This window comes from Gracilinanus agilis, chromosome 3, assembly GCF_016433145.1.
Source record: "Gracilinanus agilis isolate LMUSP501 chromosome 3, AgileGrace, whole genome shotgun sequence".
Lineage (NCBI taxonomy): Eukaryota > Metazoa > Chordata > Mammalia > Didelphimorphia > Didelphidae > Gracilinanus > Gracilinanus agilis.
This window is the reverse complement of record NC_058132.1, coordinates 165,192,676-165,204,104: the sequence shown is the minus strand read 5'-3', so window position 1 is coordinate 165,204,104 and position 11,429 is coordinate 165,192,676. Positions and strand designations below refer to the sequence as shown.

The 11,429-nt window shown below is 46.8% G+C and overlaps 1 protein-coding gene across 1 annotated transcript in view; it reads left to right on the top strand.

Moving 5' to 3' along the window:
* Window positions 1-242: 242 nt before the first annotated feature.
* ROBO3 (roundabout guidance receptor 3) overlaps window positions 243-11,429 on the top strand; it is a 17,034-nt gene continuing 5,847 nt past the window's right edge. The window contains exons 1-15 of the mRNA XM_044666188.1: window positions 243-402; window positions 3,177-3,503; window positions 3,876-4,033; window positions 4,738-4,858; window positions 4,948-5,086; window positions 5,420-5,547; window positions 5,936-6,060; window positions 8,016-8,187; window positions 8,469-8,674; window positions 8,903-8,984; window positions 9,373-9,541; window positions 9,767-9,933; window positions 10,256-10,377; window positions 10,592-10,811; window positions 11,083-11,204. Of these exons, the coding sequence (XP_044522123.1) occupies window positions 243-402; window positions 3,177-3,503; window positions 3,876-4,033; window positions 4,738-4,858; window positions 4,948-5,086; window positions 5,420-5,547; window positions 5,936-6,060; window positions 8,016-8,187; window positions 8,469-8,674; window positions 8,903-8,984; window positions 9,373-9,541; window positions 9,767-9,933; window positions 10,256-10,377; window positions 10,592-10,811; window positions 11,083-11,204 (2,418 nt within the window). The remainder of the gene's footprint in view (window positions 403-3,176; window positions 3,504-3,875; window positions 4,034-4,737; window positions 4,859-4,947; window positions 5,087-5,419; window positions 5,548-5,935; window positions 6,061-8,015; window positions 8,188-8,468; window positions 8,675-8,902; window positions 8,985-9,372; window positions 9,542-9,766; window positions 9,934-10,255; window positions 10,378-10,591; window positions 10,812-11,082; window positions 11,205-11,429) is intronic.

The following is an 11,429-nucleotide window of genomic DNA, read 5'->3' as shown; positions in this document are numbered from 1 at the left end:
GGTCTGCCCTGGCACCTGCTTTCAGCCCGCCCAACTCCCTGGGGACTTGCCTGAACTGGGGAGGGGGAGTGGAAAGGAGGAGGGAGAAGGAGGGGACCGGACGGAACGGACGCGCGGGAAGGAGAGCAATTCTGTGGTTCGGACAACTCGCAGAGGCTGTGGAGGGGCGCACAACTCTCGGATCAAGGGGCTCGGACCAGTGGGCTGGGATCCGAGCCCCTAATCTTGTCCCAGTCCCGGCCATGCTACGTTACCTGCTAAAGACGCTACTGCAGATGAACCTGTTCGCGGACTCCCTGGCTGGGGATATCTCCAACTCAAGCGAGCTGCTCTTCGGTTTCAACTCCTCTCTGGTTGCGCTCAACCACAGCCTCCTTCCCCCCGGGGATCCCCCTCTCAACGGTGAGACTGCCCTGCCTGGGGGATTCCACTTCTTCGGAAGTGCGCGGTTAGGAAGGAAAGGCAAACTGCTCAGGGGATAGGAATTTCTGTTTGGGAGGTCCTGTGCTAAGAATTTCCTCATTCTCTTTCTTCTCCCCAATCACCTTAGAGTGAAAAAGTTTTGGGATGGCAGTGGGCGAGTCATTGTCGGGACAGATGGTTGTTCTGGAATTGCTGGGAGTTGAGAGCATAGGAGAGGGGCTGTTGACCAGAGTTCCAGGGCTAACCTAAGTGGGGATCTGAGATGCCCGTTGTGGTAGAGTCCAAAGTGGAGAGGGGGCTGGGGCTAGTGATCTACTTCGGGGAGAAGGTCTGAAGGGTGGGACGAGGAATCTGCCCCAGACCCCAGTGGCACACTCAGCCCAGTCCAGCCCAAGTAATGCAAATAATCTCGAGGATCAGCTTGAGAGAGTAGTCTGGCCTCGGGGTTTTCCGGCGCACCTAGCTGGATGGAATGAGCCTCAGGGATCATTTAGCGGAGCATTTCGGGGGAACTCTGAAGCCTTGTTTTCCCCCACGGTGGGATCGCGCAGCCTCCGGCTCCAGTAGAGCTAAAGCGTGCGGGAGTCGGAGTCATTACTGCTAATTACAGTGATTAATAAATGACTGCGACAACCCGAAGCTCCCAGAGCGCATCTGGAAGCACGCGGGAGCTGTTCATTACCTACCTAGGGACATATATGACCAAAATCTGCCTCCTATTGGCCATGACCCTAACTTCAACTTCCAGTCATTTTTCTTGGAGTATGCTCTTTATGTCCCTTTCCTCACTCCTTTTCCTCCACATTGTAACTCAAAATGATTATTCCTTAGGAGTTTCTATTCAAAAAGGTTCCTATACCCTCTCTTGTCATTCTCGTCCTAGAAGATACTATCCCGTCATTAGTGAATGGGGAGGTGGGGGTGGGGGTAGAAGAAAGGTGAAAATAAGAGAGGAAAATAGAAAATGGAGCCTGGGGCAGTAGTGTAATGGAAAAAATAACTGAATTTGGAATCACAAAATATGGATTCTAGTCTCTGCTTTTCTATGTGCTATGTGTGTTAGCTTAGATAAGTTACTTCACCTCCCTAGGATTCAGCTTCCTCATCTGTAAAAGGAATGTGTTGAGCTAGGATTTCCTCTGAGCTTCTTTTCAGATCTAGATATATGATCTTAAATTGGAAATCGCAGAAGAAAAGGAAGTACTGTACTCATTACTAGGCGAAGAGCCCCCAGGCTCCATTAACATGCCCATCAGCTATTCATTAGTCTGATGTGTAGAAGCTTCTCCTGGGACTAGAAATGACAAGAGGAGGAATTCTAGGGACCAGTGTCCCGCAGCTGTCCTCTGAAGGAATTAGGGGGAAGGTAGTGCATAATATGTGAGGTGGGGGTATCCAGGTGGTCTGAGAGATTTTTTTCTTCCCAAGTCCTGGGCATTGTTTTTCAGAGGACATAAGCATTGGAGCCCCTCTGTGATCTTCATTCTCCCCACTCCATAGCTCTAAACGACTGTAAAAAGTCTCAGTGCACTCTCCCTCTATCCCCAAAGGAGGCCGACTGGATTATATATTGCCCAAACATGATTTAGAAGGAAGACTGGGCAGGAAGGAGATTTGGTATGTGGAGGAAGGAAATAGAAATGGGGGGAGGGGGGAGGAGATTTTGCATTATGAGCCAGAGCATGTCAGGGCAATTAGTTTAAAAACAGTAAAAACAATTTTTTTTTGTGGCATAGGAAATAGAGAATTGGGCTTGAAGATAGAAGGACTCCAGTGGAAATCCTACCTCTGACACATATTAGATGTGTGAGTCAGGACAAGTCACTGAATCTCTTAATATTTTAATAATTTCTTAAGTCTGTAAGTTACTTTGCAGATGTGTCAACCTGCATGGGTTCAACTTCAAGGGAAGTCTTCATCCAGGATATCACAATACCAATAAAATCATAAGTTCTATATATCTTCCTACTTCCATACACACATTGCTGGCTTCTCATCCAAGGGGTCAGGGAAAGGAAGAAAGGAACTGTGGCCCAGCTCAGTCTCCATTCGAATTTTCTAACGGACAGGAAAGTCAAACCTAATTTCAAACCAAAGCCAACAGCTGATGGGCACTCTGGAAGGGCTCAGGGTTGCTCAGCTAGGGGGCATTCCTTAGTGTATCCTCCTTGCCCCAACGGCCCAACCTAAAGTCCCTATTATACTCTTAGGTGTGGCAGTAGCGACGCCTACTGGCCTAGACTGGTTACAGTTCCCAGTAAATAAAAGCCACAATTCCCTCCCCCCCCCCCCTGCCCCCCACTTCATTCTCCCCCACCGCACTTTCAGGAAAGTCGTTCTATTTCTTTGTCTCTACCCAGGTAAGCTTTGGTACTTCAAAACTACGTCTACCTTTCTCTTATCCAGTGAGATAGCCAGGAAATTGGAACGTCTTGGGATGCCCAGGAAGGGAGGAGGCCAATGTGTGACCATATTCCAGTTCTTGACCTGTTTGTCGATCCTCAAGCGGGTCCTTTCTCAGCTCCATGCCTTAAGCTTCCCTCAGGATGTCTCTTTTTTTTAGAACTAAGCGGAGCCCGGAGTGTCCCAGCATTTCGGCTAGGGAGAGTGGATCTTGCGATGTGGAAGGCCATGTGACTCGTAGGAAATCTGCACTGAGGGAGGGGGTGTGGAGAAACTAACCCTTTACTTCTGGACCACTTGCCATAGTTTACCCTCTTTTGGGCAGTCCTCCCACCTCTTCCTCTTTTCAGGGTCGCGGGCTGGACCGGAGGACGCAGTGCCACGTATAGTGGAACAGCCACCAGATCTGTTGGTCTCCAGGGGTGAGCCTGCCACGCTGCCTTGCCGTGCGGAGGGCAGGCCCCGTCCCGACATCGAATGGTACAAGGACGGTGCCCGTGTGGCCACAGCCCGAGAAGATCCCCGGGCTCACCGACTGCTATTACCTAGTGGCGCACTCTTCTTCCCTCGTATCGTGCATGGACGCCGAGCCCGTCCAGATGAGGGCGTCTATACTTGCGTAGCTCGCAACTACCTAGGAGTGGCAGCCAGTCGGAACGCTTCCCTGGAGGTGGCGGGTAAGTAGCCGGGTTTAAATTGTTCCAGAGACTTCAGGGCAAATGCCTAACCTAATTCATGCCACAATTGCTTTCACAATCCCAGCATAGCATATCCAGTGATCTAATTGGCGTGGTCCTGGCACTTTACAAACCCTTCCTTCTCAGATGGGCAACTACTCACTCCTTATTTAATTTTACAGTGCACTACAAACTTCGGCTTCTCCATGCAGTGACAGAGCCCTGTTCCTGTACATCCAGATTGGGACCTAAAGTTTTAGAGGGTACACTAGCTTGAAAAACTGGAGTCACCCTTGCTTAGTCTTCACATATTCCCTTAACCCCGTCTATATTCTAAAAAATTCCTTTGTTATCCACTCCTTGTCTTTTCAGTCCTGAGGGATGACTTCCGGCAGCCCCCAGTGGATGTGGTAGTGGCGGTGGGGGAACCTGCAGTTCTGGAATGTATACCCCCCAAGGGCCACCCAGAACCCTCAGTATCCTGGAAGAAGGGCAATCTTCGGCTTAAGGAGCAGGAAGGACGAATCACGGTGAGGGACTGGAGTCATTGGAGAGGTGGGACAACTAGGGTCAAAGGAAGGATCTATAGTATAAAAGTCTTGAAATCCGGAATTTTAGCATCAATAGAGATGAACTATTCAAAACCTAATATTTTACAGAGAAGGAAACTGAGGGTCCCTCTCAAGTGGAAGTGACTTACTCAAGATCAAGAAAGTAGTTTGTGACAGATAAAGGGTCCTGGTCTCCTGACTCATACTACGATGCTTTTTAATCAATGGAATTTAATTATAAGTCAAAATTAAGAAGCATTTTTTTAAAGAATCACCCACCCTGGGTTACTCAAAGGCTGATCATCTACTAAATAATAGAATTTTGAATTCAAGAGAAATCAATTGTAAAGCCTATAAAAAAAACTCTATACATAATTTACTAATGGAAAGACTTAGGTAGTCAGACTCTGGTCACTATGAAAGAAGCAAGACAAAAGAATAATGAAGGGGGGGAGGGAGAGAAGGAAGGAAGGGAGGGAGGGAAGAAGAGAGGAAGGAGGAAGGAAAAGAAGGAAGGAGGAGGTAAGAAATTAGGGAGATAAAGTGTAATCTGGTTGTCCTGTGAGCTAATAGGTGGTTTTAAAGTCAAATATGGGCAAAAGGTATAGCTGGGCAGAAGAGTATTGGGGCAGGAGAGGGGACTATTAAGTTCAAAGGAGTTAAGCTGCTCCTGCATTCTGCAGATTCGGGGTGGGAAACTGATGATGTCACACACACTCAAGAGCGATGCTGGGATGTATGTATGTGTGGCCTCCAATGTGGCAGGAGAACGTGATAGTGGGGCAGCTGAACTTGTGGTTTTTGGTGAGTACATGAATTCCTAAGGTTGGGGAGTGGGGACTTACAGGTCATGTAGACATCCTACTAACCTTATCCCCATTCCTCTGTGGCAGAGCGCCCCTCCTTCCTGCGCAGGCCTGTGAACCAGGTGGTCCTGGCTGATACCCCTGCTGACTTTCCATGTGAGGTGCAGGGGGATCCTCCACCACATTTGCGTTGGCGCAAGGAGGAGGGGGAGTTGCCTATAGGCAGGTGAGAAGCCCCCTTCTTACTCCTCAGGACCCCCAACCATCAGGAGAGCTTCTCTTACCCTTTCTCCAGGGAATTGGGAAGCAGCCATACCCTCACCTTTCAGTGTCTGCACTTCTGGAATCCATGTCCATTTTTCTATTCACCCCATTTATGGTGTCTACATCCCCAATCTGGTTCTGTAGGCTTCAAATCCATGTTCTGTCTGTGTACCTGATCTTGGTGACTGTCCTGGGAAGGTCACAGGCTTCTTAGATCAGAATTCAGGGTTGGGGAAGGAAAGGGGACATAGCTGTGACCAACCCATTCCTGGTGGGTGGGTGGGGAGTGAAACAGGTATGAGATTGGGAGTGACTACAGTCTTCGGATCGGGAGGGTGAATGCAGAAGATGAGGGAACTTATACCTGTGTGGCGGAGAACAGCGTGGGCCGAGCCGAGGCCTCTGGCTCCCTCAGTGTCCATGGTGAGAACCCTTTTTGAGGGGAGGGGAAGGACAGGGAGGGATGGGATGTGGGATCATTGGAGCAGAGATAGGAAGCCAGAGAAGAATCTAAGTAATAGAGATATAGGGGGAAAGCATAAAACAAAAAGAAATTTGGGTGGAGGATTTGGGGGATTATTCCATGGCATACAAGGATGTGTAGACCAAGCTCAGTTAATTCTAGAGGGAAGGAAAGAAGAAAGACTGAATAAAAATGGGAAAGAAGAAAAGGATAGGCTACTTACTCTCAACAAACCAGCTTTGGCCTTTTCCCCTTCCCCATCAGAATTCTTATTGCCTTAGCATCTCCTCTTGGGATTGTCCCCGTTCCCTTCCCCTCCCCCCTTCTCCTTTCTCTCCCCTCTTCCAGTCCCACCACAGCTAGTGACACAGCCACAGGACCAGCTAGCAGTTCCAGGAGATACTGTGACTTTCCAATGTGAGACCAAGGGGAATCCTCCACCTGCTATCTTCTGGCAGAAGGAAGGTAGTCAGGTAGGTGTCTGTCCAGAGGTATACTGGTAAATGTTTAATAATTGGCTCTCTGCATGAGAAACTTTTAAGTTTAATCTGTATTAATAACATTTTATTAAGACTGGATTATCAACAAAACAATAAATCAAGACCTAATTTGTAGTGTTTGCTGATTTCTAAGGCATAATTGCTCACACTGAAAATTTAACAATTGGTTCTCTCAACCATACTCTTGTTTTCATCCCTAAGGTTTACATTTCCCTTTCCCACAAATATTTTCCTAGACCTTATGTCACCTGTTATGTTGTTCCCTCAAGCCTCTGCCTCATCATGTATGTTCATCCGTCTTTTCCCTAGTGCATTCTACTTCTCTCTTGGGTAGCCAGTTTTAACTTAGCAGTCTTACCAGTTCTTATTTCTGGTTCCACATATTAGAAAACTGGATCATTCTTATTACCTTAATTTAACATCTCAGTGTCCCTTTCTTACCATCTGCTCTCTATTTCTTACAAAAAGAATGACTCTTTTTCCTGTTCTAAAATGGGGCAGCCTCCCTTCAACTATCTTCTAGATTCTCTGAGACCATTTCCTATTTTCTGTTATCATTTTTTTTAATTGATGAGATGATGCTTTGTGATGTAAGAGAAAGAGCATGAGATGGGGGGCAGCTAGGTGTCTCAGTGGATTAAGAGCCAGGCCTAGAGACAGGAGGTCCTAGGTTCAAATCTGGCCTCAGACACTTCCTAGATGTGTGATGTGGGCAAGTCATTTAATCTCTATTGTTTAGTCTTTATTGCTTTTCTGACTTGGAGCCATTTGGTTCCAAGATGGAAGGTAAGGGTTGAAAAAAAAAAAACAAGAGCATGAGTTGGAGTCAGGGGATCTGGTTTTAGTTTTAGGGTATTATTCCTAGCTTTGCTACTTACTACCTTGGTCAAATAATTTAATCAATTTGACCTTTATCTGTAAATTATGGAGGTTAGACTTGTTGACCTCTAAGATCCCTTCCAGTTCTAAACCTATTATCATATGATCCTATATGACTGTTTCTCTACTACATTTGGGTGCTGCCAGTGATTCCCTAAGCATTTACAAAGGGAAGATTGCTTCTTTGCTCTCAGCTCAGATTAATAGCTCCAATTAATAGCTTGGTTTCATATACTCAGAAATTAATGCATTGAGTATAACATATCTATATATACACTGAAAGTGAAATACAAAGACTCCCTACCAAAGGAAGTAGGGAGAGTTAATAGAGTATTAATCAACACAATGGAACACAATCAACAATACAGAATATAAAACCTTCTTCTTTCCATTGGTGACCAGGTAGCAACTTCCCCATCTTCCATTCCTATAACCCCAAATCTCCTGAATCATTAAATGTTAGCAGTGGAAAAGACCTTAGAGATTATCTAGTTCAATTTCCTGATTTCACAAAAAAGGTAATGAAGGTATTGGGACTTGACCAAGAATACCCAAGAATAGTAGAGACAGTACTAGAAACCAATTAAATTCATAACACATTTTAAGTGCAGGCACATAGTAGGCCATGTACTGGTTATTCAGACACAAAAATGAAATACTCCCTACAAAGGAGTTTATATTCTATTAGAGGTTTGGTTGGGGGCAAGGTAGGGATGGGTGGAGAGGGCCACAAAAAGGAGATCTAGTAAAGTAGCCAAGGAATAATTGAAGTCACTTGATAGCAGTCTTGTCCTCTTTCCAAACACTTCATAAAGTCTTCTTTCCCACATATCACTGTTTTCACTTTATACAGATATATTTTAAATCTGGAAAGCAGGGGGTCTCCCATCTGTGATCTGTCTTTGATCTATAAGCCTGTTCTCTCCCTGGAATTTCATTGATTTGGGTTCTGGTGGGAAAAGAGAGCTCTAAGTCCCCAGAAAGGGTATAGCTCTTTCTCTTTCTCTCCTCCCCTGGGTTCTCAGATTCCTGGTTCTATTTGTCTCTAGATTCTGCTCTTCCCGAGTCAGCCCTCCCAGTCCACAGGGCGTTTCACTGTCTCCCCAAGTGGTCAGCTCAACATCACTGAAGTACAAAGCGGGGATGCCGGTTACTACGTGTGCCAGGCAGTCAGTGTTGCTGGCAGTATTCTGGCCAGGGCCTTGCTGGAGGTGAAGGATGGTGAGCATACAATGCAGTACATGCAAATGGAAGGAGGAGAGACTGGCTCTTATATATTATATTCAATGTGAATGAAATGTTGGTGGTTTGTAGAGAAAATCTTTAAAGTTTGGGAACCAAGAAAAGAACCTAATGAGGACAAATTTGTGGAATCAAGCTAATAGTAACAAATTAGGGCAACCCCCCTGCTTTTCAAATGGCTTAGGGAAGTAAAAGGTAAGAAGGCTAAACACTGGATCTAAGAACTTTCTTCTGAGTTGTTTCAGTATTTTCTCCCTTAGTTTCCCTGGATGGTTTTCCTCCCATTATCCTTCATGGGCCATTGAATCAGACTCTGGCATCAGGCTCCTCTGTGTGGCTGCCATGCAAAGTGACTGGGAACCCTGAGCCCAGTGTTCAGTGGTTGAAGGATGGGCAGGGGCTGAACAGTGGAGACCTGAGACTCAATCTTTTGGCTAATGGCACCTTGCATATCACCAACTTGCAGGTGAGAAATCAAATCTGTGTGGACCCAGAAATACTCCTCAGAGCACCTCCTTCTAACATTTGCAACCCAATAGTCATCTGCTAGGTGTCTAATCTTTACGTGTAACCTTCAGCTGATCTCATACTTCTCTTACCTTAGCACAGTATTTCTCCCATCCCTCTGCATCCTCACCTTCCTTGCTCATATAACCCCCATTTAGTTCAGTCACCAGTAACCTGTCTTTTGCAGGAGGGTGATTTGGGGATCTATAGCTGTGTGGCCAAGAGTTCCAAAGGACAGGCCATATGGAATGGTTGGCTAAGGATACAAGGTGAGATACCCCTTTTGCCAATCCGTTTTTCTATATGTTTTTCTCTCAAGACCTTCTACCATATCAATAACTTCCTCCTATAATATCTCTGGGCAGACTATCTTCCATACACTCAATTTCATGGCTTTTCAGAAGGGAAGAGGGATTTTTAGCATGGTGCCTGACACATAGTAGTAATTTTATAAATGTTTATTGAATTGAATTAAAGTTGAACTGTGAAACTTATGTGAGTGAGGATCATTACATTATCATCTTCCTTATCATCAACATAGTCATAGCACTGGTGTGCAGTCCCATAGCAGACTATTATTTTCCATAATACTACTAACAAAATCTCTTTGCATATATAGTAAATGTTTCATTTTCATTCATTAATTCTTTTCTATAGATGGTGTGGTTGGGTCCACAGGACTCCCTCCTGAGCCCAATGGTCCCCCTGGGTCTCCCTCTCAGCCAGTGGTAATTGAAGTCACCAAGAACAGCATCACCCTAACCTGGAAGCCCAGCCCACAGGCTGGAAGGTCACCTGTTACATCATATGTGATAGAGGCCTTCAGGTGAGGGTTTAAGAAGGTGAGAAGGGAGAGGCAGCTGACAGACCTGGGCCCTGTCTTAGGGCCTTGTGTCCTTGAGATCTTTGCTATGGTGGGCAAGGGCTTTCCAGGTTTCTCTTTGGCTGGGGATGGAATAGGGGGCAGAAAAGTTTTGGAGCAGTGTAGAATCACAGAAGTCCTGTCAGGCTGGATTAATGTACTTCCCTTAGTCAACCTTCCCCTTTGCAGCCAGGCATCTGGTAACACTTGGAAAACAGTAGCAGATGGTGTACAACTAGAGACACATACCATCACTGGTCTGAAGCCCAACACTATCTACCTGTTCCTGGTTCGAGCAGCAGGGATTTGGGGTCTCAGTGAACCTAGTCCTGTCTCTGAGCCTGTCCAAACTCAAGGTGAGTGAAGGGCATCTCTTGATATGGGGAAATGGATAGGAGACTAAAGGCCACATAGCTTAGAGGATTCTAGGTAAGAGGAGAAGCCTTCCTATCAAGGAGAAAAATCTCTTCCTTTTCCTTTCTATGCCACCTATCCTATGATGTTGGGTGGGAAATGTCAGAATTCATCCCCAGAAGCTGCTCTGCTGTCCTGTTCCCTCTGGGCCCCTGACTATGTTCTGGAGAACTGGTTTGGGGAAGGGTCAAAGGAGAAGCAAGAAATATAGCCAGTCTCCTTTGTCTCCTGTGACCCCTGCTGAGGGGACTCTCTGATTAGCAGACAGTGGCCCCTCCAGGCCAGTTGAGGATCCATGGCAAGGGCAGCAAGATCTGGCTGATGTGGTTGTTCAACTGCAGGAGCCTCTTTTCCTGAGTCCCACATCCTTGAAGGTGTCCTGGACTGTGAGTAAGGAGACAAAGTGGAGGGAAGGGGAACAGAGACAGCATTTGGGGTTTAACATCAGGTGGCAAAGCCCAAAGAATTGGATTTGAGAGAGTGAAGTCCATTGGTGGGTGCTTGTCTGATCCATGGAGGGTTTGAGGTCTTCAGAGGCTGCCAGGGCCTCTTCTTCCTCTCTGGTGCCCCTTATCCACTGTACCATACCTCTTTCTCCAGGTGGATGGCCAATCTCAGTTGGTGTGGGGCTTCCGGGTATTTTGGAGAGCAATAGGCTCAGGTGGTTGGACAGTTCTGGACACAGGATCCTCAGGCCAGCGTAGTGCTGTGCTGACGGAGCTTCCAGCAGGTGTACAGATCCAGATCAAGGTTCAGCCCTACAGCAGGGAGGGACCAGGGCCCGAAAGTGCTGTTCTAACCAGGAGCACCCCTGAGGAGGGTAAGAGGGGTCATGGAGGTGAGGGACATCAAGGAGGGATAGGCAAGAGGGAATCAGAATAGAGGGAGAGGGAGAGCTGAGGAGGATCAAAGTCTGTAGGGCATAGCCACTGTCAACCAAATAATGGGGGTGTTTGGTTGGGGAAACCATTCCTTAGCTCCCAAGTTTATTCATATGATAGTATTGGGGAAAAGATGTTTGGAGACCCAGGAATTGAGGGCATTCAGTGACTGTCTGTGTCCTTCTCCACCATGCTCCCACCCTGGCCCAGCCCCCAGTGGGCCCCCCCAGGCAGTGACAGTGGCCCTGGGGGGTGATGGCAACAGCAGCATCACAATTTCCTGGGAGCCTCCTCTCCCCACTCAACAAAATGGAATCATCCAGCAATACCAGGTAGAAAGCTTTTGTGTACATGTATGTATGAGAGAGAGAGGGAGGGTGAGAGGAGGGAAAAAGGAGAGAGAAAGGAGGAAAAAAGGAGAGACAGAGAGACAGAGAGAGAGAGACAGAGAGAAGGAGAGAGACAGAGAGAGGAGAAAAAAGGAGAGAAAGATACAGAGAAAGAGAGAGAGAGAGAGAGAGAGAGAGAGAGAGAGAGAGAGAGAGAGAGAGAGAGGG